Genomic DNA, 25,029 nt, shown 5'->3' with positions numbered 1-25,029 from the left:
TGCGAGAAGCACTCAGTATGCAGTATCTAAACTGAACTGTATTCCAGTTAGATTTTTAATTTAATTTGGCATTTTACATAGGGGCCTCTGCTTTAACTGCTGCTAAGACTACTTAGTAGGGTGTGGTTTCAGGAGGAACAATACATCCATCCAGTCAATGCCCAGAATGTGTGTGGACAGACAAGTGTGAATTGGGAATTTGTTAGACTACCTGCAGCTCCAAATATAAATTGAGTTTTTATAAACTGCTGGTATGAGTGTATCTATTATGAGACCAGCTCATTATGTTTTTCTACACATTCCAAGCAGTCAGAAAAGAGATGGACTATGGATGTAGGTTATTTTCTTTTCGGGAGAGAAATGTGTGTGCAGAGATTCAGGATTTGTTTTCTGTAGGTAGTCTGTTGGTTTGTGTAGTAATCCACTTTTGAAGGTGCTGAAGGTACCACTCCTAGGTAAGTCAGTAAAATGAATATCCTGCATGACAGCAGTTGTAGCAAACTTGTAACTATTAAATAAATAAAAAAAGCTGTTGAAACCAGTATCTCTGTAAACCCTGCAGGAGTTAGCATCCAAGGCAAATGCATATAATTTTCAAGCTCATTTAACAGCTCATTTCTTAAAGGTACTTGAATGAAAAGTGATGAGCCATAAATGCAAGTGCATCTTGCCAACTTCAACCAGGATAGCCTCTGGGACAGAGGCAACTGTGACATTAATTCCTGTAGGGAAAACCATAGGAACAACCAAGCTTGAGAAGAACACTTAGGTTGAGGTTTGTTATTTTTTCAATTACCAATAAAGCCAAACCCCAAAATGGTAAGTTTGGACTCTATATAGTACCCTGTTATAGTGTCTGCTCATAAGAGAGCGGGAACTCTCTCTTGTTACAGGCTGTATATACACAATTTTTAAATACTAACATTTTTGGGGAGATTTGCATAAGCTTTAAGTCTTATCCAAACTTCCTTTTCAAAAGTCCAGTCAGGGAAAACCTCAGTCACAAGTCCCTGGGCATATGCTTCCCCTGCAGTCAACTTCTTGTTAAAAAGCAGCATCTCGTTTGCCTACATGAAAGAAAACAAAAGGCTGTCAATCTAATAAAACACAAGAATTAAGAAACTAAAAAGAAAAATAGAGAAACATAAACCTCCAGTTTACAATGCTCCTTTTCATAGCAGAAAAGGAAACTTAAATGTTGCCTGTTAATTTCTGTTCTCTGAAAAGGGTTTGGCCACAGGTATGCACTGAGGGATTGCATCCTAGCGCATTGTGGGTAGCTGTACAGCTGTCAGAGAATCTGGCACAGGAAGGGCCATCCCCTCTAAATTCACCCCAGATTAGCTAATGTCAAAACTAATTGTTACTTACTCAGCTATTCTAAATTCTCCAGAACAGGGACTGGCGCTCTAAATTGCTAAAGAGATAATCCTTGTCTTCCTAGTGACTATAAAGCACCCATTTCCCTATGTACTGTACAAAATCGTCATAATTTATATTGAGAAATGTTGTTAACATAAAGGCGCAATATATACCTGATATAGCTATTTAAAACTGCCAGAACTATCACTGTGGCATACCTAAACAACAGCTATTGGGAATTATGCAATTATAATAGGAAGATAAGATCTGCTCTATTTTGATTGTGTGCATTTAAGCCTTTTTACTGGCTTTTTTTTATTCCTATTGCAGGCTCAGAAGAGAGAAATGCATGAGTCTGTGGATAGGAGACTAACAAATAACTCAGCCATTAACAGGTAGTAGAGAAAGGTTCTGGAATTTGTGAAAAAGCTTCCTAACAAAACTGAGGAAAGACTGAATATATAGTTTTCCCAAAGGTTCAGCAGGAATACCTACAACTACTGCTCTCTGCCTGACAGAGGTGCTCAGCTGAGGGGTGCTTTTTAGTGCAATATCCTTCCTGACAACTTTACAGATGCCCTGGCACTGCTGGAGGAAAGATGCAAGCCCTCAGTGAAAGCTGAGAGACATGATTTGGGGGGAAAGGGGGGAGAGAGAAAGGTTGCATACCTTTGGCTGTGGATTTTTTTCTTTAGTTTTGATATTCAGTTTTCTCTTTATTTCAGTGCCCATGATGATACAATTTGACTACTTTCCTCATGTTTAAAAAACGAAAGTTTTATTAAGCAAAGTGCAAAGCACAATGGGAGTGGGCTCCATTTACACGACCCTCCCACAGTCACCCTTCTCACTCATGTAGCTGGATGGCACTACTGAGGAAAACTGGAGTTCAGTTAACCTAGGTAGAAAGCACTGAGTTAAAGTACAGACTTGTGTTCTCTTACCTTGGATAAGCCCATTATCTTTGGAAACATGTAAGAAGAACATCCTTCTGGACTCTGGCCGAGTTCACTAAATGGGGTGTGAAACGTGGCCTATTAAAGAGTAAATCCAACTTTAAAGTGAGGAATCAAACATTAAATTTGTCATTTTAAATAGAAGAAAAATACTAGAGTCTAGTTTTTATGTTAAAGTCTTGACTACAATGGAGTTGCACCAGAGATTAATTTGATCCATTACTTTTACAGGCTTTAAAACAGTTTAGTAACATGGGTGTTCACCCACACCAATCCTGAAGGGGTTAAAGGTAGGTTAGATGGGCCAACTAAACACATAGGCTGCACCTAAAGGGAAACTAGGGATCAATAAAGCTTAATTAAGGATGAAGCTCACCTGGGCAGGAACAGGTGGGGGCACTTATAAAGCTAAGAAGCTGAGAACAGAAGGGGGAGAGGGACAAGGGGAAATTGCGTGTAATCCATCACTTTCTGACAGAAGGGAGGCTTGTCAGATTCCAGATTCCAGCAAGAAGCCAAAGGGGGAAGCAGTCATAGGGAGAAGAGGAAGCTTAGATGGGGGCAAACCCAGAGGTACCAGAGGATAGAATGAGGGAGTAGGACAGAGCCTAGGGAAGTAGTAACCAGGGCTGGGAGCAAGTAGATCATAGTGCAGAGCACAGGGTCCCTGGGCTGGCACCTGGAGTCATAGGTGCTGGAACTAGGGGTGCTAACGCAACCCCTGGCTTGAAGTGGTTTCCATTACATACAGGGTTTATAGGTTGGTTCAATGGCTCTCAGCAGCCCCACTATACAAATTGTGCCAGCACCCCCGCCTGCAGTAGAGGGCAGGCCTGGGTTCCCCATCAGCCACTGGGAAAGAGGCACATAGAACAGGGGACTGCCTGGAACTGCAGAGACACAGCTTGTTCAGAGAGACACAGACAGACCTCTGCAAGGGGAGAACTAAAGTGACACCACCTAATAAGGAATCAATAATGGTATAACAAGCTCATTTACAGGAGACCCAAGGCAGGAACCAAGAGTTACAAAGGGCCCAATTCTGGCAGTGAATTTTATGCACAGAGTGCTTGCAGGACTGGACCCTAAATTTGACTACTGAAAGCCTTTCGGAAAAAAACCCACCCCTAACTAATACATATGTGCAGCACTTTTCCATATAGAATATTTACATACATTTCCCCCAGAAGTTAAATAGTGTAAACAGCATAAAGACATGCAAAAATATCACTTCTGAACACACCAGTTCTTAATTTACAGCAATACAGATAAGTTGTCTGTAAAGGATCATGGCATTTTTTTTTTAAAACATTGTAAGACTTTTTTCTCCCCACTTAAATTCTATTACACACTTGCTTCAGAGCTGAAACCTTGAACATTTTAATAAAGACGTTATGGCAAAAGTGCACAATGTGATGTCACACAGAACCCTAAACTAGCTCCAAGTTAAAACTCATTTCCAGGGTAAAAAAAGTTGAACTGCTGGATTTCACTGAGTATCTCCTATTTTAAAAACATAAATGTACATGCAAATTGAGTATGAATCTCAAATTTCTGCCAAGTTTCCAATACCGCCCTCATTGTAATAAAAGGCTGGGCACCTCTACTCTATTACAAACAGTTATACAGTGAGACAATTAAATAAGGTTTCATTTAAAAAAGACGTACTGTATACTAATTTGTGCATGTAATATATCGAATCTTAGAATGATGAACTACTATCCAACAGATTGGCAGAAAAAAGTTTGATTGATATAAATGCTGAAGCAACAATCTGAGACTGGTACCCATTAAGAATTACTTTTTTAGCTCAGGAGGTAATAGGTTGTCTTAAAACAAAACAAAAGAAAACAAACAAACAAAAAAACCCGTAGAGTTTTTATATCTTAGGTTTGCCTCAAATACGATGTGGATTCATTTCTCTTCCAAAACTTCTTTTCTATCCGAGTATGGACCTTCTGTACCACTAGATAATGTCAATAAATATGCCAGCCATGTAAATTTGAGTGAACATCTCTCTCATTTTATTAGCATGGAATATCACATTCAGTTTAAAATTTATCTTCTACTCACACCAAACTTGGACACAGCTTCGAACACCATTATAGGACTCAGTTTTTGTATAATATCAAATGTGAGATGGTAACAATACATCATTTGTTTTATTTAATGTTTACCAGATTTTTGTTGGGGAAGTTCGGCAAAGGAATCTGGCAATTCAGGGTTTGCTGCCACAGCTTCCTTGGCACAGAGAACAGTAACCCAAATAAACCGACAAAACCATAAAATTCTCCATTCCACACAAGATGTTTAAGGGTATAGCACAGAAATAATCTCTCGTTTGAGGAATGAGAAAATGGGCCTCAAGACCAGAGACAATATTAATTCTGTAGACGCGGTAACGAATAATTTACAACAAATGAATGACAGATGCTTCCTATTTTGTGAAGTAACAATCTATATTGCATATGTATTTGGATTTTATGTCAAGCTTTAGCATAGCTCTTTGTATAGTAAATTTGGTAATCTCAGCCATCTCTGATCTGACTAAAGAAAAGCTGTCATGAGGTTTTAAATTATACATTTGGTAAAGTTAGTTTATTGTATTCCGATTCTCTAATGGCATTGGTTATAGTGGGTTAAAAATAGTCTAATTGTTAACAAACTCATTAGAAGCATAATTTCACATCATCTACCCTTTACTGTGCCAACATGCAATGACTTTTTTCTTCAATAGAGCTCATATCGAGTCTCATTGTTCTTGGTGGCTGTGTTCAAATTACAGGCCATATCTACATGAGAGAAATATCATGGGTGTAAGAACATCAGTTTAGTTACACTAGCGCAAACCCCTACTGTAGATGGGCTGCACTGATGCAAAGCTTACCTTGGTAAATTTCATTTCCACAAATGTCTAGTGTAGACAGGGATTTACAAACACAGATTGAAAATCAGCCATGCAATTTACGTACCCTGTCGGTAGCATACACAATGTCAAAGAGTCCAAGAAGAGTTACAGAGATTCCAACAGCTGGACCATTCACCACTGCAATCAATGGCTTAGGGAAATCAATAAAATGCTTGACAAAGTTCCTGGAGAGGGGAAGAGCAGAATTTGTCAGGATGACACATTAACTTTTGGTGGGGAAGACCAGTCTTTTGCAAAAAACTTAAAACTATTTACATAGTCTATGTTTGTGTAATGCTGTACTATGAAATGTATGGTTTCCATCTTTCCCAATGTCCATTAACAAAGAACACAAAATCTATGTTAAATACCTACACTGCCTCTCCAGCTAGGATTCACAGGACATGTTCAGTGCTAGTTTATTAAAAGGTGAACTGCAAATCAAATAATGAAAATGCAATCCATTCCCTTCAGAAACAGGTAATAGACAAAAAACAGGTAATAGACAAGCTAAGACGGACAGGAAGCACATCGTTTAATAACTCACATTTCTCCCCATACACCCCATTTCCATTCTTGAGATATTCATCCCTTCTTCAGCTGTTTAGCTTCTATTCTGCCATGATGACCCAGCATGCTCCAGGAGCCTCACTTCCACTTGTCGATACAGGGTCATGTAAGGGTGTTCTATTATATTCTACACAATTATTTTATATCCTGAAGGGTACAACACATGTTCGTTTTGGGGTATCAGCAGCATAATGAATACAAGGGCACCACAAGAGTAAGAGGGAGAAGGCCCAACAGAACTTGAAAGAAAAAACAAACAGGTGAAATTTTAGGTATTGTGCTGAATCCCCTACTTAGCATGATTAATGGGGGGCCATTTACCACATACTGAGGTAAAAGAAGTTTACAAAATAGATCTGGGTCTTGTTATGTCTTGGGGGGGGGGAAACTGAGGTCCACAGGCCACTTGCCTAAGTGAGGACACAGTCCTGCAGCCCTTCACTTGCAGTTTATCTTTAAATATTGGATAGAAAGCAGCAGGTACCTACCTACTTTAGGGTTTTCTAGTGTGCATTACTGTAGTATCTGATGCTTCAGTCAGGAATCCAAAGCAAGAGTATTTCCCAAGTTTCCGTCCGGGGCCGGCTCCAGGCACCAGCTCAGCAAGCAGGTGCTTGGGCGGCCAAGGGGAAGGGGCAGCACGTCGGGCTTTTCGGCCGCAATCCAGCGGCGGGTCCCTCGGTTCCTCTCGGAGGGAAGGACCTGCCGCTGAATTGCCGCTGAAGAAGAAAGCGGCGTGGTGGAGCTGCCGCCGATCGCGGCTTTCCCCCCCCCCGCCACTTGGGGCAGCAAAAACCCTGGAGCTGGCCCTGTTTCCGTCTCAAATTTATAAGCACACAGAAGCAATGGTGAAGGTAAAAGATCTCCTAATCCTCTTTTTGCTTAAAATATATATCAGTTTCTGCCTGTTCTAAGATATATTCCAGCCACAGTGTCATCCCACATACGTGCCCTATATTTGTCCTGCATCTTGCTGCACTGTATTATCTCCCAATCTACCTTAAGACTGTAAACTGTAATTTTTTACTATTCAGTGTATAGAGAAAAAGTATGGTCTTGTAGCGAAGGCACAAGACTGGGACTCAAGAGATGTGTTCAGTTCCAGGCCTAGTCTACACTAGAAAAAGTTTGCTGGTATAGCTACATGAGCAAACCCTCCTCATAGAGATGTAGCTTATATCAGCAAAAGAGTGCTCTTGCTGATATAGCTTCTACTGGTCTCCTCAACAAAATAAGCTATATTGTAAAACTGCATCTACACTAGAGCTTTTGCCAGTACAGAAATGTCATTTTAAAAAATAAAAATCCCACAGTCATCCCTAACTGACATTACTATACTGGCAAAGATTTCTAATGTAGACCTGCCTCATTTCCTAATCTGTAAAATGTGGTTAATACTTCCTTTCTCCCACTCTTGTCTATGTACATTGTAAACTCTTTGAGATCTCTCTTACTATGTGTATGTACTACACAGCCCTACTCTTGGGTGGAGCCTGTAAACCTGAGTTAAGTCAAGTAAATAATATCCTACCCTTTACAGCAGTGTATGCACATACAATATAAAAAAAATTCTTACTCGAGTAATACGGCACCATCTTTTGCCATCTTCTCTATTCCACCGGCTGGTATATTGGTAAAGTTATTCAGATCATTTCCACTACAGTAATAATCCCCATTTCCTGCAGACAATATAAAGACAAAAAATTCTGAATAGGCAAAAAAAAGAAACTGAAGCTTTCTTCTCATGTTTAAAAGAGAAAACTTAACTTTAGACATTTAGGTTAAGTAATTAAGAAGTTGCTTCAAAGCATAAACAATTCCTTGTTAAAGGATATTTTCAACCTAAAAATATTAGTTCTGATATTTTTAACCTATTATTGTTACCAGTAATGCCTAGGAGCAGTGAAAATGAAAGTTAGGGGTAAAAATATTCAGTTTACTTTTTGCATCTGATCACGCTTTGTGAATAGCCAGTTACATTGTTTCCACTGCATAGTAAGTCAGCTTCCCCTGTCTGCATGGGTCTTTCACACAGCAACAAAGGAGAGAAAATACATTTAAAAACCAATAGGAAAATACAATTATAGATTTTTCCTCTCCCCTCAAAACTGGCAGGGGAATCTAAATTACTTAACTAAAAAACAAACAAAACCCTAAATTTCATGTTGTGTCCCTTTAAAACAAACAAACAAAAAAAGACAGTAATCTACAGTGAAGACTACAAAGGCTAGCATCTTACAATACAAGGCTACTGAGGACACAATTTTCAAACAGGAAGGGTGTGGTTAAAAGTTACAAGACATTGACTGGATGATTCTTTCCTGTTTCTAGAACATACTATATTCTATCATGATGGCTGAAGGCTCCAATCCTGTAAACACTTAAACACATTCATAACTCTGTGCCCAAGTAGACCTTTTAATTAATCAGTGGCATAAAGGTATGTACATAAGTATTTGCAGGTTTAAGCCCCCGCCACTTATTATGGTTCTCTGAGAATACCACCCAGATTCCACAGTGATGGGTGGCCTATAAATGCCAACAAGAACTACCTTTCTGCCTGCTTTAAGGGTAGTACGAGCAAAGTTACTAGTATTGGTACAAAACCCAGTATCTTGAATGTGTGTTGAAAAAGCAAATTTTAAAGACGGACATGACACACTCAGGGCTCACAGACCATATAAGAGAAGTTAAGATTTTTTAACTGATCACTAGAAAACATACAAGTGTCGTTTTTCTATTAGCTTATCAAGAACAGTTATTTCTACTCTGTTGATACATAAATTCTCTGTGGTAGTCACAGTTTGGTTAAAAAAAACAACAAAACCAAACCCCAAGAGCAACACCCCCATGCTGGAGATGCAGTATGCAAATTGTACAAATATATCAAAATTGATATTTTCCAGTATCTTTCACAACTTAGCATCTCAGAAGGATATTTAGAGGCGGAAGGAAGTGCAAATCTTCTAACATTATCTTGAAAGGATTCTGCTGAGACACTTTGGAAAAAAATTAATCATGCAATTAATCATGCTGTTAAACAATAATAGACTACCATTTATTTAAATAGTTTTGGATATTTTCTACATTTTTAAACATACTGATTTCATTTACAACACAGAATACAAAGTGTACAGTGCTCACTTAATATTTATTTTTTATTACAAATATTTCCACTGTATAAAACAAAAGTAATAGTATTTTTTAATTCACCAAATACAAGTACTGTAGTGCAATCTCTTTATCATGAAAGTTGAACTTACAAATGTAGAATTATGTACAAAAAATAACTGCATTCAAAAATTAAACAATGCAAAACTTTGGAGCCTGTAAGTACACTCAGTCCTACTTCTTGTTCAGCCAATTGCTCAAACAAGTTTGCAGGAGATAATGCTGCCCGCTTCTTGCTTACAATACCACCTGAAAGTAAGAACGGGCATTTGCATGGCACTGTTGTAGCCGGCGTCGCAAGATATTTATGTGCCAGATGGACTAAAGATTCATATATCCCTTCATGCTTCAACCACCATTCCAGAGGACACACATCCATGCTGATAACAGGTTTTGCTCAATAACCATCCAAAACAGTGCGGACTGATGCATGTTTCATCATCTGAGTCAGATGCCACCAGCAGAAGCAGGCCCTGAGCAGAAGGTAGATTTTCTTTTTTGGTGGTTTGGGTTCTGTAGTTTCCGCATTGGAGTGTTGCACTTTTAAGACTTCTGAAAGCATATTCCACACCTCGTCCCTCTCAGATTTTGGACGGTACTTCACATTCTTAAACCTTGGGTCAAGTGCTGTAGCTATCTTTAGAAATCTCACATTGGTACCTTCTTTGTGTTTTGTCAAATCTGCAGTGAAAGTGTTCTTAAAATGAACATGTGCTAGGTTCTCATCCGAGATTGCTATAACATAAAATATATGGCAGAAAGCCGGTAAAACAGAGCAGGGGACATACAATTCTCCCCCAAGGAGTTCGATCACAAATTTAATTAACACATTATTTTTTTAAGGAGCGTCATCAGCATGGAAGCATGTCCTCTGGAATGGTGGCCGAAGCATGCAGGGGCATACAAATGTTTAGCATATCTGACACTTAAATACCTTGCAATGCCAGCTACAAAAGTGCCATGTGAATGCCTGTTCTCACTTTCAGGTGATGTTGTAAATAGGAATGGGCAGCATTATTTCCCATAAATGTAAACAAACTAGCGACTGGCTGAACAAGAAGTAGGACTGAGTGGACTTGTAGGCTCTAAAGTTTTACACTGTTTTGTTTTTGAATGCAGTTATGTAACAAAAACAAACTACATTTGTGAGTTGCACTTTCACCATAAAGAGATTGCACTATAGTACTTGTATGAGGTGAATTGAAAAACACTATTTCTTTTGCCATTTTTACAGTGCAAATATTTGTAATAAAAATAATAATATAAAGTGAGCACTGTCTACTTTGTATACTGTGTTGTAATTGAAATCAATATATTTGAAAATGTAGGAAAACATTCAAAAACATCCAAAATATTTAATAAATTTCAGTTGGTATTCTATTGTTTAACAGTGTGACTACAACTGTGATTAATCACGCTTAATTTTTTAAATCACGATTAATTTTTTTGAGTTAATCGCGTGAGTTAACTGCGATTAATCAACAGCCCTAGGAAAAAAGAGGAAGGAAGTGTTCTTATTTTAGTTTCCTTGTTTACACCACAGTTCTGCCTTAGTCTGTTAATGGTTATCTAGTTCAATGGTGCACAAACTGGGAGTTCTCGGGGGGCGGGGGAAGCCTGAAGAAACTTCAGCCTTTCGCTCTTTTACTAAAATATACAAATATCACTTTTCACAGCAGACTTACTAGCACCCCATTACCACCCTTACTTCTGTGCTGCTGGTGGCGGCAGCGCACCAGTGATCTGTCAACATTATATTTAGGCATAAGGTAAAATTCATCTCTTCAAAAAAAGAAAAATAAATTTTGTTGAGAAGCCCGTGAAACGTGATACCTGTTATTACAGTTATGACTGAGTCATCTTTGGCAGCTTCTTCAAGTGCTTGAATAATTTCTCTATACATCTATGTAAAAGAAGGATTAAAAAAGAACATAAGGAAAAAAAAAAGTGATGTCACAAAAGAAAACCCATTTCACAATCTTTGAAATTAACCACAGTAGAGTCTTTTTGCAGTTTACAGTCTCAATTTAGGGTATGATTTAGGTCAACACTAAGAGCTTTTGAAAAAATCAAAACCTTAAAAAGCTGTTCATGCTACCAAGGTGGTTAGTTTTTGTACATCAACTCAAAGCTAAAGAACAGATTGAAATGGAAAACAAATGAGACAATGAATAGCAGCAGAAGAATTACATAAATTGTTTGAAAGAGCAGGGAAATGGAGGACACGCCAGAACTGGAGGGAAAATAAAAGTCAGCTCTCTGCTTTTGGAAACACACCACTAAGGCATTATGCTGAGGAGACAAATACCAAGAAGAAGAGCAGCTGCTGCTTTAGGCTATGATTGGGCATTAGCAAAGTATATTCTTCGAAGTTACTTCACAAAAATGTAGCTGCTCAGCGTTTGTCCACGTGCATCACTATAGCGAACTGTGGGTCTCATCTGCTCGGTGCTGAAGGTTTCGACTCCCATTGAAGCCAATGGGAGTAGAGGAAGTCAGCATCTCATAGGATTGGGCCCACAATATTTGAAAGACACTCCAAAAAGTTGTTATAAAACTTCACCACAACATGTCAGCGAAACCAGGCTTTTAACCTGATGTAAGAGAATATTTAACCCTAATGTCAATGTCTTTACCTGTGTGGTGATAGCATTTTTCTTCTCAGGGCGGTTTAGCATTATCTTAGTGATGTTGTCTGTGGTGGTAACCTGTAGGGTTTCATATCCATGTTTGCTGTCAGGAGTAGTATCTTTCACCTGGCTAGAAGACTCAGAAGAGACCAAACTTGACACAAGGTCAACATATTTCTGTCTGGCATTGTCCTGTGGTGAGGAAAACCCAAAAATATTATTAAACAATGCTGGAGTCCAGCTCAGTCTCCTCTGCTTAGTGCAATGATGAACTGAAAATAGGATTTCCTTCTCAGTGTAAATCAAACTAGAAAAATCTGTTTAAATGGAAGTTATGTTCATCAAGGTGACCAAGATGCAAATAAGGACGTTTATTGAATGAACACTTTGTATGTTTTGTGTCTCATGAGAGCAATGGCAGAGGTTTTGATGGTGTTGAGCAGTTTGAGGGGGAAAATATACGTTTTGAAAATCCTTATGGTAGAATATGCTAAAGGCAAGGATTGTCACTTGGTTTTCCAGATTTGGGAGAAGAGGGCTCTCAAGGTATTCTATACTGAGACACACATTGGGACAGTCCTTCAGCAAAACAAAAATTTTATTTCAGAATGCAAGTACTAACGGAAAATAAAATGCCAGAAAAGGAGGCTAAGACACATTTTAAACAGTAAGCTACAGACATGAAAGAAAACTAAATATTTAGCTGAAACATAAAAAACAATCTGTTAACAGTGTAAAGATTAATAAGTGTTAAATTCTTGGGTGTCTCACAAATTATTATCCTGAATGAAATGCTGCCTTTGAATATTAGCATAACTGCTAGAGAATCTCCATTTCTCTATATCTGAACTTCAAGAATGGATTATTCTCTAGTAATAGGAGTTGTTCAGCTCATTCTACAGGGTGTCGAGAGCCCATTTTAAAACAACCATCTACAAACACCCATCCACACATTTTGTAGCTTATAGTTTCATCAGAGAACTGCTTTTCTATATGCATTAGTTTTTTATTTTGATAAGATTGCCCAACAGATATTTTTTTTTTTTTTTTTTTTTTTTTAAAACATCCATATGTAAAATCTGATATCTCAAATCTTTACACTTGGTAATTCGAGTTCTTTTATGGAGAGATAATAGTCTGTTCATTCTAGGGTGCAAGAACGACCCAGACTTGCTCTTCTCTCACTCTAACAGGTGTCTTGAGAATAAACATTTAATTACAAGTGGTAACCTTCCAAACAGAAAGATTTACCAATAACAATGATCAGGGCATAAGACTGGTCAGCTAGCTCAAAAACAAAACAAACAAAAAAACCACCTTCTCTCTTCCCTTTTCACCTCCCACTTCCAAGTGATTTGGAAAACTTCTTCCTAATGATAGGTGGAGCTCAAAAGTTTCAATTCACAGAAGTACTAAAATTTCTGGATGCTTATTGAAAGGCTTCTTGATCTAGAAATTGTACTGTAATCTCATGACAGACCCTCTATGTTTCTGGCAGAAACCAGTAAGTGTGGAAACACAGGAAAAATTGAGGGAGGGAAATTTAAACCAATGAGTTCCAAAATGGTTTCAGTTCAGTTCTAATTTTGCATACACTGGTTTACCTCATCTTCATGCCCCCAAACCCAAGGTTAAAGTTTTTTGTTTTCCCCTGTAATTGCTGATCACAGTATTAGCACCCAAAGAGCAAGGAGTTGCATTCTTTACATTGATTTAGTCATTTGATCTCACAGAGAGCTATGAAAACATCACCACTGAACTTGGATTTCTCAGGAAAGAATAATTATCCAACATGTTCTTTATAAATTCAATTATATGTAATTTGGGGCCAATTTTTAAAAGATTGTAAAAGCCCAGCCTCCCTTTTGGGCAGGATACATTAAATTGAAAAGTTTTGAACCTACATTTTTAAGCCTATAAATGAATTGCTGTCACAAATCTTAGTACTTGCATCTTAACTACCTCTCTTGTGGCTGCAATTAGGTAAATAAACCGTAGGAGCACATTTTGCAAGCACAAATTGTGGCCAAAAAAGAAAGGCTACTCTGTTGAAAACTTGGCTCTTAAGTCTAATCAATGGCAAAAAAGTATATTAATATATGATATTAACATAGGTTGGCGGTATGTTGTCCCCTTTCAGAATATTGAGTTAAGCAAAATTCAAAGTCTGAAAACCAGGAAATGCTGAGTTAAGGTTGCACACACCACCTTAACTTTGCCCTCTTTCAGCAATGCCCCAGTTCGCCCCATTAACACATATACTTTTACTTTGCCAACCCCAAAGGCGCTGCAATGTACAAGCTCTTCACCTCCTCTTGCAACCCATTCACTCTCACCCTCAAGATTCCATCTAACACTATTAAAAGGTAGACAAGGGGGGAAAAGGGTCCTCCTCCTCCATTTTCCCTAACTCCCAAGGTCTCTCCCCTCCCCTACAAACCATCCCCATTTATCCACCTCCCACGCTACACCCCAAAACCCCTCTCCCTTTATTCCACCACCCTCCTAATGTCCATCTCTTCCCAGGAAACATTCACACATTTAATTTTCCCCCACAAAGACTGATTACATTCCCCCAAAATAAAATTGCCACCCAGGAGTCACAAATTGTAGCAGCCTCCAGCCACTCCGTCATAATCCTTTTGTTTTAAGTTAATCACACACCCCTACCTATCCTTAGTTATGTTAACTGAAGGATGTTCACAGCCATCAAGCCCAATGAGGTCTGTGATTCATCTAGTCATTAGTATCGCTCAGGGCACATCTACACTACAAAAATTAAGTTGACCTAACTTATGTCAGCCTACAGCCATGCAGTAATTACATTGCTTGTGTGTGTCTACACTTTGCTCATGTCAGCGGTATGCTTTTTCGCCAGGAGTACTTCACCAACTGAACTGTCAGTGTGGGGCATTGTGGGATGGCTTTTGAAAGCCAGCAACAGTCAATGTAAGCAACGCAGCACGTACACTGACACTGTGCCGACCTAACTACATTGACACTGACTCTGCATCTCTCATGGAGGTAGAGTTATTAAGTCGATGTAGTTAGTGAATTACGTTGGCAGGAGCTAAATATTAGTGTAGACACTTACAGAGTTAGGTCAACATAAGCTGCCTTGTGAGGACAAACTGTAGTGTAGAGCAGGGCTCAGTTTAGCAGTACAAGCCAGCAGAAGGAAACTGGGTTTTTTTTGGGGGGGGGTTGTAACTTGGGAACCTTTTAGTTAAATGACCCCATGGTTGGACCACTAACGCCCCCCTGAGGCACATCAAATTTCAATGCAATGCAAGTAACTGTTCAGATTTTAGAACACTTAAAAGAGTTGAGCTTTAAAGCATATAAAATGGTGGGAAAAGGAAACTCTTGCCATTTTTCTGTACTGGAATATGCACACTAAAAAAAATTTACATTTTCTTAAATACCATGCACTACCTTGGGTAAAACTTGACAGATTAAGACTATTTTGACCCATATCACATCAGTAGTTTGTTCTCTAGCACCACACAAAAAAGCCCATCTAGAAACTTTTTGAAAAATGGCTAGTTCTGGGGAGAGGGGGCTTCTCTCTCTCTGTAACCTCTAGCTGAAACGACCCAAAAATTGGGTCATTAACCCTATCCAGGCACTCTCCTGATAAACATCAAATATAAAAGAAATCCAAATACGTATGTCAATTTTAAAGGCCTTAGAAAGGTTGACCTTTAATCAGAAACTATGATGCAACCTTAACTATAGTAGTGCTGCTGCTGTGATGTCCAGTTTTGCCATTGATAACTGATTGGTGGCTGCTGCTATGCCTGGTTCAGTTTTGGTTGTTGCTGATTTGTGCTCTGCCTGGCCCATCTTGATTTGCACTAGTTTGTCTCTTATGGCCTGGTCTTCGTGCCTTGTCACCTTAGCATGAATCTTATCGGCACCCGGGGTGGTTTTATGTTGCTGCAAAGGAGGAGTGTGCAGACTGATAGCTGCAGATTTGGGCTTGGTGCTGCATGAATGAACTCCTTCCAATGTTGCTGCTTCAGCCCAGAAAACATGGCCAATGGTTCTACTGCTGGATGAGCTGGGTCAGATATAGGCCAAGCAACAGCCAGTGCATGCTCACATGCTTCAATATCTTACAGACTTCCACACTGCACAGCTTGACACAAGATTAACTCCTGGGGACATTTCGTGCTGTTGTTGAAATAACAGAAGATGTCAATTAGGAGCTCACCATGAGTAAGGCTGTGTGTCTGTCATGGAGGTCATGGATTCCGTGACTTTCTGTGGCCTCCATGACATTTGCAGCAGCTGGCTCCAGGGCTGCCCCAGCACTCGGGCAGTCCCTGGGCCAGCAGCAGCAGCAGCACTTTGAGTGTGGGAAGGGGCTCAGGGCTGGGGTAGGAGATTGAGTGCAGGGCTGCAGTTCCCAGCCAATGGGAGTTGCGGAGCTAGCGCTTATGGGGGGGGGGCAGCATGCAGAGCCCCCCGGCCTTCCCTCCTCCTAGGTGCTGCAGGGACATGCCAGCCGCTTCCGGGGAGCTGTGCAGAGCCAGGTAGGGAGCCTGCCAGCCCCGCCAACCCTATCCTCCCCCCCCCGCAACAGCAGGGTCCCAGGCCACGCGCTGCCGCCCGCCCTTCCACCAGCACCAGCGGACCTCCGCTCGCCTCCCCCACATACCAGTGGGCCTCCACTCGCCTCCCCCCCAGCACCAGCAGCCCCCAGAGTACCCCCGGCCCAAGTTTCAGTCAGGGGTATATAGTACAAGTCATGGACAGGTTACGGGCCATGAATTTTTGTTTACTGCCCGTGACCTGTCCATGACTTTTACTAAAAATACCTGTGACTAAAACATAGCCTTAATCATGATATTTTGCACTTCTCTCAGATATTGCACTTCTCTCAGCTGTGATGTGCACAAGGTGAAGTGGGCAGCCCACAAGAGAGATGTTTCTCTTGAATAAACACTGCAACACCCTTGCGCTCGCCCATCATGACAGAAGCACTGTCACATCAAAAGCCAAGCGGTTTTACCATGGGATTTTCCTGGCATCCATATCTGAATTCAGAAGATGATCTCTTTGATAATGGCTGTCTTTGTGCGAATACATGCGTATCTCCTGGTGATTTCCAAATCAGGAAAAGCAGTTTTCAGCAGCTTTGAGACATGACTGCTCACCACAACTGGCAAATTATGCTCAGCGATGAAGCCCGTTACTAACACTTCAGCACAGATCACATTCTTGTTGATGTCTGCCGTAAAGAATTGCTTTATCTGCATGCTGCTGGCTGGTGTTTTTGCTGTCTCAACATGCTTTTTCGCACAATGCAAATTTTCACATTTTTACAACAGCCATGCATGATGGATATGTCCATGTGACATAGTTGACAGTACACCCAATTTTCCACTCTCTCTCAATAGCTTAATCACTTCAAATTTGGTTGTATAGTCCATTTTGAACTTCGGAAACCATTTCACTTAGGGCTTTTCTGGCATATTTGTCTCATTTTTATCACCCACATCAGCCATTTTTATCAACAATGGCTGCTAGTGAACTCTGGGGCAAATGGAGTGTAGCAAAAAAGAAGTCATGCCTGCTTGCTCCCACGGCACTCCTTTCACTAGAGGTGCAACCAGAATTTTCATAAGGAGGTCACCTGAGAGGCCTGCACATGTGTATCGAGTTCCCCCTTTGCATAGCTAGGGCCTCTCCCCCCTCCACACTGAGAAACCGGGACCAGCTGGCATGCTCTAAAAAGTTATCTAGAGCACGTTAATATAGTCCAGCAGGGTCTACATGGGGCAGTTAGAGCACGCCACACATCTTGTAGCATGGGTTCTACAACCAGCGCCACAAACCCCATTCAAAATTGCTGGGGCTTCCTTTCTATCAGACCCTCACCGTGCAGTCTGCGCATGTGCCACGGGGGAGAAGAATGACCCCCATGGCCACCACACTATTTGCTGCATTTGTTGGACTTGAACGGTTGCAAGTGACACAAAAGTCATAGATTTGAGGCCTGAATTTATAAATACACGTAAAAATCAGGAGATTATGGAAAATAAGGGAGGGCTGGCATTTCTGCTATTGAGCTGGCCAGTTTCACAATCAGGAACTGGATCTGCTAAATACATTAATGTGGCTAGGAAGAAGCAGTCAGGCCTATGGCAGCATAGTGCAAAGTCCTAACTATAGTTTGTACAAGGCAGCTCAGCCTTCAGTGTATTGATGCAGCTACCCCACTCAGACAATGCACGAAGAGCCATTACTTTCTCGCGCTGTGAACATCACTATGTATGATTACTATTCTGAAGTACTGCAGTCTGTAAACATTGCTTATTAACTGTAAGTACTTTTAAAAAAAATAGTGCATCAGTGAAGACTGATCAACAATTTATGATATGAGAATCAGAACATGAGAAATAGCAATAATATAGAGCTACCACAGCATAATCAATATGAAAAAAAAAGAAATCATTACCCCTCTGACAATGATTAGTTAAGCGATGTTAGCTATATTATTGCTAAGCTAAGTGAAGAAAATTTTTTTCTGATGCAGCAGTTTGTCCATTAGAACTAGCAGAAGTTGTTTCAGGAAAGTCCAAATTTTGCCAACTGACACGACTTAGGGAGAAGATATTTGGCTCTTAAAAGTACAGTTTTACTCTGAAAAGTGACTCTAAAATGGCATAGCAGGAAACATTTTTATTCTCTCTCAATAGATTTCATATATAAAAGTGTGCTTAGTTTAAAAATAAAAATATATAGTTCTATCAGCTTTGCAAACTCATCCTAGGGCTCTGGTAATCTACCTGCATTAGTTTGCAAGGCTTACAGTTAGAAGAACCATATTTTAATTTATAAACTAAGATTCCATATCAAAAAGTATTCTATTGAGACAGAATAAAAATGGGATACAACTAGGCTGTTATTTAGAGTCACTTTTCACAGTCTTTTAGCTGATAAGTTCCCTATTTCATGTGACAAGTTACCAACATCCATGAAATGAGCATTCCCAATGGAAGATTTCTTCCTCTTGTAAAGAAAGAGATAGAAACTAGCTTAATTCCACTTGTAAAGTCCACAAAGTAGGCACAAATTTGTTGCTGGGGTAGTGTTGTTTATCAGCTAAAACCAAATTAGACATTAGTCTAAGGATCCTCGCCTTTAACTTCCTTATGACAACACCCAATTCATCCACATATACGTTAGCCAGGAGGCCTGGGTAAGACTAGCATTTGGAACAAGTCATTTTCTGTCCTTGATCAGCTGATAGAATATTCTATAGAACTAAGGCTTTTTATCTCTTCCTGGAATACCAGAAGCGCATGTGCGCTCTCTCTCTCTCTTTTTTTATATCTATTCAACAACTAAGAGAGACACAGGGAGGCAGACACCCTTGTTCTCCCGCACATACACACAGTCAGGGGCTTAATCTGTAGGGCAATGAAAAGTGCTATAAAGCCCATTTCATTTTTTACATTTTAGCATTTCTTTAAAAAAAACAACAATTAGAATGGCACTTTTAAAAGCAAGCAAACAAACCTTCCTTGAATAAGTAATTACACCTAAAAAACTCTTGTAGACAAACATTTCCATCAACTGTTGGTAACACTTTACACCAAGTTTACAAAGCAAAAATATAAAACCAAAATATTTTAGAAGTTTGTAAGACAGTGCAGAATATGCTGATGTCTGAAACAGACTTTCAACTAACACGCAATAACACATTAACCCTTCACTAATCAGTATCAAATATCTGGTTGGTAAATGATGTGATGAATTGAAAGCAGTGCTATATTCACCTTAGACAAACTGCCAAGTGAACTCCATGCATCCCATTTGGCCTTCTTGACAAAGTCAAGCATACCAGGCTTCGGAGAACTGCAGGGACCCTCGGTAGCCTGTATAAAGGATGGAATAAACTCATGTAAGCTTTCAAGTAAGTTCAAATTTCTCAACCAGTAGGCTGGGGGCAAAGAACACAACCACTATCAATCATTACATGATCATGGCACAGAAGCTCTGAAAACAAACGAGTATGCTCCAAAGAAAGGAGTACTGTAAAATCACTATGTCTCTATTAAGTCTTTTAAGTATTTAAGATAAGCATGCAACTTCTCAGGAACCCAATCTCAATATTGTACAGACACTCCAACCATTTTAATTAAATTAAAAAAACAACATGTTTTTAAAAGGTGTATTTGTGTATACAGTTTACAAAAATATCATTGCACGAGATCAATCTTTCTTTAAGAAAGGCACATTACCTATACAGGGAGAGAAATATTTAAACCCCAGCTTACTAATGTCAGCTGTTACTGACAATAACATGTAAGGGTCTATCTTTAAAAAGTGTGTGTTCTTGAATTTTATTAAAAGAACAATTAGTTCCTTCAATACAACAAGATATGGCCCAGACTAACCCCGCACCCCAGATTAATCTTTCCCCCCCATACACTTCATAACAGTGGTTTTCAACCTTTCACAGACCCCTTAGAGTTTCAGATCCCAGAAAAGGCATTCAATTTTTCTGATCAAAAGGATGTGAATACCTCCATCTGCAGGTCAAAACCTGGAAGTGTTGTTGTTACCATAGAAGCCCAGTTTAACACTTAAAAAAAAAAAAGGGGAGGTTGAAAACCACTGCTTCATACCATTACAAAGAGATTCCTTTAGGATAGTAAGACCCACCCCACTATAGAGGGCTCGCATAATGCCCTCTGTCACGTTGTCCACTTTAAGCCTTAGTAATAAATACAATGGGTTGAAACCCAAGTTCCCTCTAAGCTGCTCGACTGTGCAGCAGCCTATCAAGTACCGTGCAGGCACTCAGGGCTGCGGCAGGGAGGGGCAAAGGAGCCTCTCCCGCAGCTCCAGCCTGAATCTGCCGTGGCTCTCCCATGGCTTCAGTCCCGGAGCTGCTGCAGCCGGGGAGAGGCGCTTCTCCCACCTAGTCCAGGTGCCGCAGCGATGAGAGAGGACTGGGGGGGGGGGGTAGGGGGGGAGAGGGGAGGAGTCTTCTCTCCCCACCGCGGCCCCGGGGCAGCCTGTACCTCAAGCCCCTCATCCCTGGCCTCAGCCCAGAGCCTGCACCCCCAGCTGGAGCCCTCACTCACCAGCAACCCAACCCTCTGCCACAGCCCTGAACCCCCTCCCGTACCCTGAACCCCCCATCCCCGGCCCCACCCTTGAGCCCGCACCCCCAGCTGGAGTCCTCACTCCCTGTACCCCAGCCCTGAGCCCACTCCCACACTCCGAACCCGTCAGCCCCACCCCCATTGCACATCACCTCCATATTGGTGCACATAACAAAATTCATTCCACACATGCATGGGAAAAATAAGAGGGAACATTGGTTGAAACTATAATCATTTTACACAAACTAAGTGGTGGATTAATTTTTTACCTCAGAAAAAAAAAATCTGTAGGAATATAGGACCTGTACACACTGCTGAAAGAGAGTGAATTGAACTCTATTTCTTCTTGTGCATTGACAATTCCACACATACTCCCAGTCCAAATCAGGCACACCTCACACCAGACTGTAGGTAATGGAATAGTACAGGTGTCACTGAGGGCATAATATGACTCAAAAACCAAACCAGTTACTGGTGATTGTTCATGAGGTGAGAAGAACTCAGCTTGACTCTCAGAGCTCAGGCGGAGTTGGCAGAGCTGTCATTTATTAAAAAAAAATTAAAAAGCATTTCTGAAATGGAATGAAGTTGCTCAGACACAAAATGTACAACCCTATAATGCCTTTTAAGAAGAATTCTTTTACAGTCACTTTTCAGACTATAGCCACAATTTAAACAAAAATTGTCTGACCTACCTGTTTAAACAATGCGTAGAGCTTCAACTTTACTTCATTACCAGGGTCCTCCTTCAAAAGCTTCAGCTGATCTTTAGCCTTTTCAAAAACCTCCTGACTGACTCGCATGGTAGCTCCAGTCGTATGCAGCTGAATTACAGGAAAACAGACAGCATGCACTATCCTACTATAAGGAAAACAAATATCCATTTATAGCTAGCTGTTTAGTCTGCTGTAACTATAAAAGTTGTTTTTCAAGATGTTTAATGTTTGCCTTTAAAAAAGAAACATTCGCATGGTCACAACTACATGTTCAAAAAACAACAACTTGGTAAATAAATACAAAAAAAATTACAAAAAGTCACTGTAGAAATTTGATGCAACTCGTAGCATAATTAGCCTTTGAACAACTAGTACCTAATCCTTTCCTGTACATAAACTAGAGTGCCAGAGATAGGAGTCAACCAGGACACTGCCAGAAGAGAAAGGGGACAGAGGGAGAAAGTTATGTGATCAGGTGCCAGTCAAGCTGCAAAACACCGATCAGTTGCACTGGTGGCAAATTAATGTTTGTTTTTACCTATAAATCCATAACTCCACTGATTCCATCTATTCTGGCTGTATTGGAGAACACAATGGAAAAAATATATTGTTATGTGTTCAATGCTGTGTATACAGTAGAACCTCAGTTACGAACACCTGAGGAATGGAGGTTGTTTGTAACTCTGAAATGTTGGTAACCCTGAACAAAACATTATGGCCGTTCTTTCAAAAGTTTACAACTAAACACTGACTTAATGCAGCTTTGAAACTTTACTTTGCAGAATAAAACTGCTGCTTTTAACCATCTTATTTTAAATGAAACACACATAGAAACAGTTTCCTTATCTTGTCAATTTTTTTTAAACTTTCCCTTTATTTTTTTAGTAGTTTACGTTTACCACTGTACTGTACGTGCTTTTTTGGGGGGTGGGGTGCGGTGCAGGGGGTCTCTATTGCTGCCTGATTGCGTGTACTTCCAGTTCCAAATAAGGTGTGTGGTTGGTCAGTCAATTTGTAACTCTGAGGTTTTACTGTATTTACAGTATTTACAAGCTACTCAAGTCTAAAAAAATCCTCTTGTAGTCACTGTCATTTTTTATAAATTCCTCCAGTCCAAATATATGTAACATCAAATACTGGAGTCTATTGGTCTGATTCTCCTGTAAGACGAGCGGGAATCAAGAGTAATTCCAGTGCGGGTGATGGAGTTGCACCACTCTTCTACATTGGTGTAAAAGAACAATCAGACCCAAAATGTTCTGTTGACATTTGGGACTAGACCTGGTCAAAATATCGGACTGAAGTTTTCCATCAGAAAATGCATTTTTTTGGTCACAATTGAAAAATGTTTTGCAGGAATGTATCGATTTCAATTAAATCTTTTCTGTGGAAAAAGTGTTGAAACTAATCATTTTGACTCATTTCATTTTTGTTTTCACTGCTACATTCTAATAATTTTCACACTGTATACAGCTGATATTTTATCTATTATAATATTATCAAAAGTGTTTCAAGATTTCTGAATAAAAAATTTTCGGCATTTCTGTTCTGTGGGGGGGGGAAAAAATGGCTTTTTGTTCCAATTAAAGAAGGAAACAAATTTTGAAATGTCAGTATTTCCCACAGAATGGGCATTCCATTTTCTAACCAGCTCCAGTTGGGACATTAACAGGTAAATATTTTCCAGGTCTTAATTTAATATCGTTCTTATTCATTCTGTTAGTACTTACATTACAAAAACATTCTTTTGCAGATCAGATCCATATCAAGTAACTCACCCTTTTTTCCCCTCTACAGTCAGAATTTTAAAGAAATCTAGAAATAATGCCTTTCCAGGATGTTGCATAATGCAATATCCAACTCCCTTGATTGCTATATCCATCTTATATACAAGATAGTTTGTGTTTTTAAGCATGACAAATTCTGACAGACTTTATACATTTTAGTACAAGATGACTCTGGAGCTTATAATTGCTTCTCGTGGGGCACTATATCCAATGTTTTATAGTATTCTTCGCATGCTTTGCCTTAATTTTTTTTTCTATCTAGCTACAGCACTTCTGGGACACTATCATTAATGTTGGCATTGTTGAATTTTAAATTTCTGGTATTTCTTCCTTTTTTGGGGCCACTGAGTTTGTGTGTAGGTGGAGCAACATACCCTTCATCAGTTACACGGGAAAAATGGTGACACTCAGCTTTGCCTGTTATTACAAATTGATGTAACTCAGAATTGGCTCCAAAAGCCTGAGTTTTAAAAAAAGCACCAATAAGTCATGCAATTTGACATCAGAACCACCACATCATCACAGGAAGCAAAAAGAATCAAGCCCTTTATACAAGCTAACCAACAGTACGGCATTTGTTAAACTGTGTGTCATGTAGTCTTTCTAAGGCTAGGTAGGAAAAAAAGAGATTCTGTTGCAAGGTACCACACATGTATGCAGTATCAAATAAGCTCTTGGGTTTGTCAAGGTAGAAATTTTCATCTTTAGTAAGTATGAAAAAGGCAGTTAGATGGCAAAGAAATAACTGAAGAACAGCAGAAGGATTCCTCCCAATAGGTCTAGATTCAGAGCTACAGTCACTGGCACCCAAGTGTTACATTGAGTCCTATCTTACCCAAACACTTCAAAGTTACTAGGTAGACAGATGACTTGTATTACTGTTATGCCACTTTGTATCCTTCCTTCTGTTTTCCTTCCCTTTCCCTTGTGCCACTCCATTATACTTTTTTAAATCTCCCCTCCCCTCCCCCCTGCACTTGTATCTCAATTTTCTGTAGACCATTTGTGATTTGGTCCCTACTATGTGCCTACTCTCTTGTACCCATATCTCTTGAGGGAATTTTCCCACGAAGAAGTGGTTGTAACAAGGTAGCTCAACCATAAGGGTTGGACTGCTGGGGTAGCCAATCCTGCTCAGAATGAGAGACACTGAGGAGAGATCAGGGTGATTGCCCTATAGACAGCAGCAGGAGGCTACAATGAAGAGGGGAGAAACTTGGGGAAATGGTAGAGAGATTGTGGGAAAGGCTCCTGCAGGGAAGACCTTGAGTCCAATTGAACTGTGACAGACCCTGACAGAGAGGGGTTTGGGCCTGGAAACCAGAACCAGAGCGCTGAGAGGCTGAGCTTTGGCCAGGTAAAGTCTGGGAGTACTGGGCCCCCAGCTCCTACTACAGACCCTGACTGGGAGATGGGTTTGGGGGCCTGGAAGCCAAAGGCTGAGTTCTATCCAGGTTAAGCCTAACAGACTTAGAATTGCTCTAGGAAAAAGGGCTGGGGACTCCCTACCTGAAGGGAGAGCATGAATGAACTTCAGGAGGGACAGTCTGCAAGGACTCTATAAATGAGACCCCAGAAGGGGAATGTTTTAATTACTGGTAGGCGGAGTTGAAGGGGCCCTGAAGAAGGGAGAAATTGGTAGCAGGACATTCCAGAGTGTTCTCTGGCCACTAGAGGGTGGTCATGAGGTGGCTGGCCCTATTACAATGGCCACAATCAATTCTCAAGATCTGAATGCTACTGTATTTTATAGGATTTCAGTAAAATACGATATTTTTAAAAGATACAAATGAAGACAAAAAAG

At 40.1% G+C, this 25,029-nt stretch overlaps 1 protein-coding gene across 3 annotated transcripts in view; it reads right to left on the bottom strand.

Moving 5' to 3' along the window:
• The window catches only part of ECI2 (enoyl-CoA delta isomerase 2), a 46,249-nt gene that overhangs the window by 453 nt on the left and 20,767 nt on the right, over positions 1-25,029 (bottom strand). For 2 of the 3 annotated variants that reach the window (XM_054018013.1, XM_054018015.1), the window contains 8 exons: positions 21,418-21,583; positions 19,388-19,486; positions 11,604-11,789; positions 10,801-10,870; positions 7,373-7,475; positions 5,291-5,411; positions 2,307-2,396; positions 924-1,067 (listed from right to left, as the gene is read on the bottom strand). In XM_054018013.1, coding sequence (XP_053873988.1) covers positions 924-1,067; positions 2,307-2,396; positions 5,291-5,411; positions 7,373-7,475; positions 10,801-10,870; positions 11,604-11,789; positions 19,388-19,486; positions 21,418-21,583 — 979 coding nt within the window. The remainder of the gene's footprint in view (positions 1-923; positions 1,068-2,306; positions 2,397-5,290; positions 5,412-7,372; positions 7,476-10,800; positions 10,871-11,603; positions 11,790-19,387; positions 19,487-21,417; positions 21,584-25,029) is intronic. The other variant, XM_054018014.1, reaches the window with a different exon arrangement.

This window comes from Malaclemys terrapin, chromosome 2, assembly GCF_027887155.1.
Source record: "Malaclemys terrapin pileata isolate rMalTer1 chromosome 2, rMalTer1.hap1, whole genome shotgun sequence".
NCBI lineage: Eukaryota > Metazoa > Chordata > Testudines > Emydidae > Malaclemys > Malaclemys terrapin.
The sequence above is the reverse complement of the archived record's forward strand: the minus strand, read 5'-3'. Positions and strand labels throughout refer to the sequence as shown.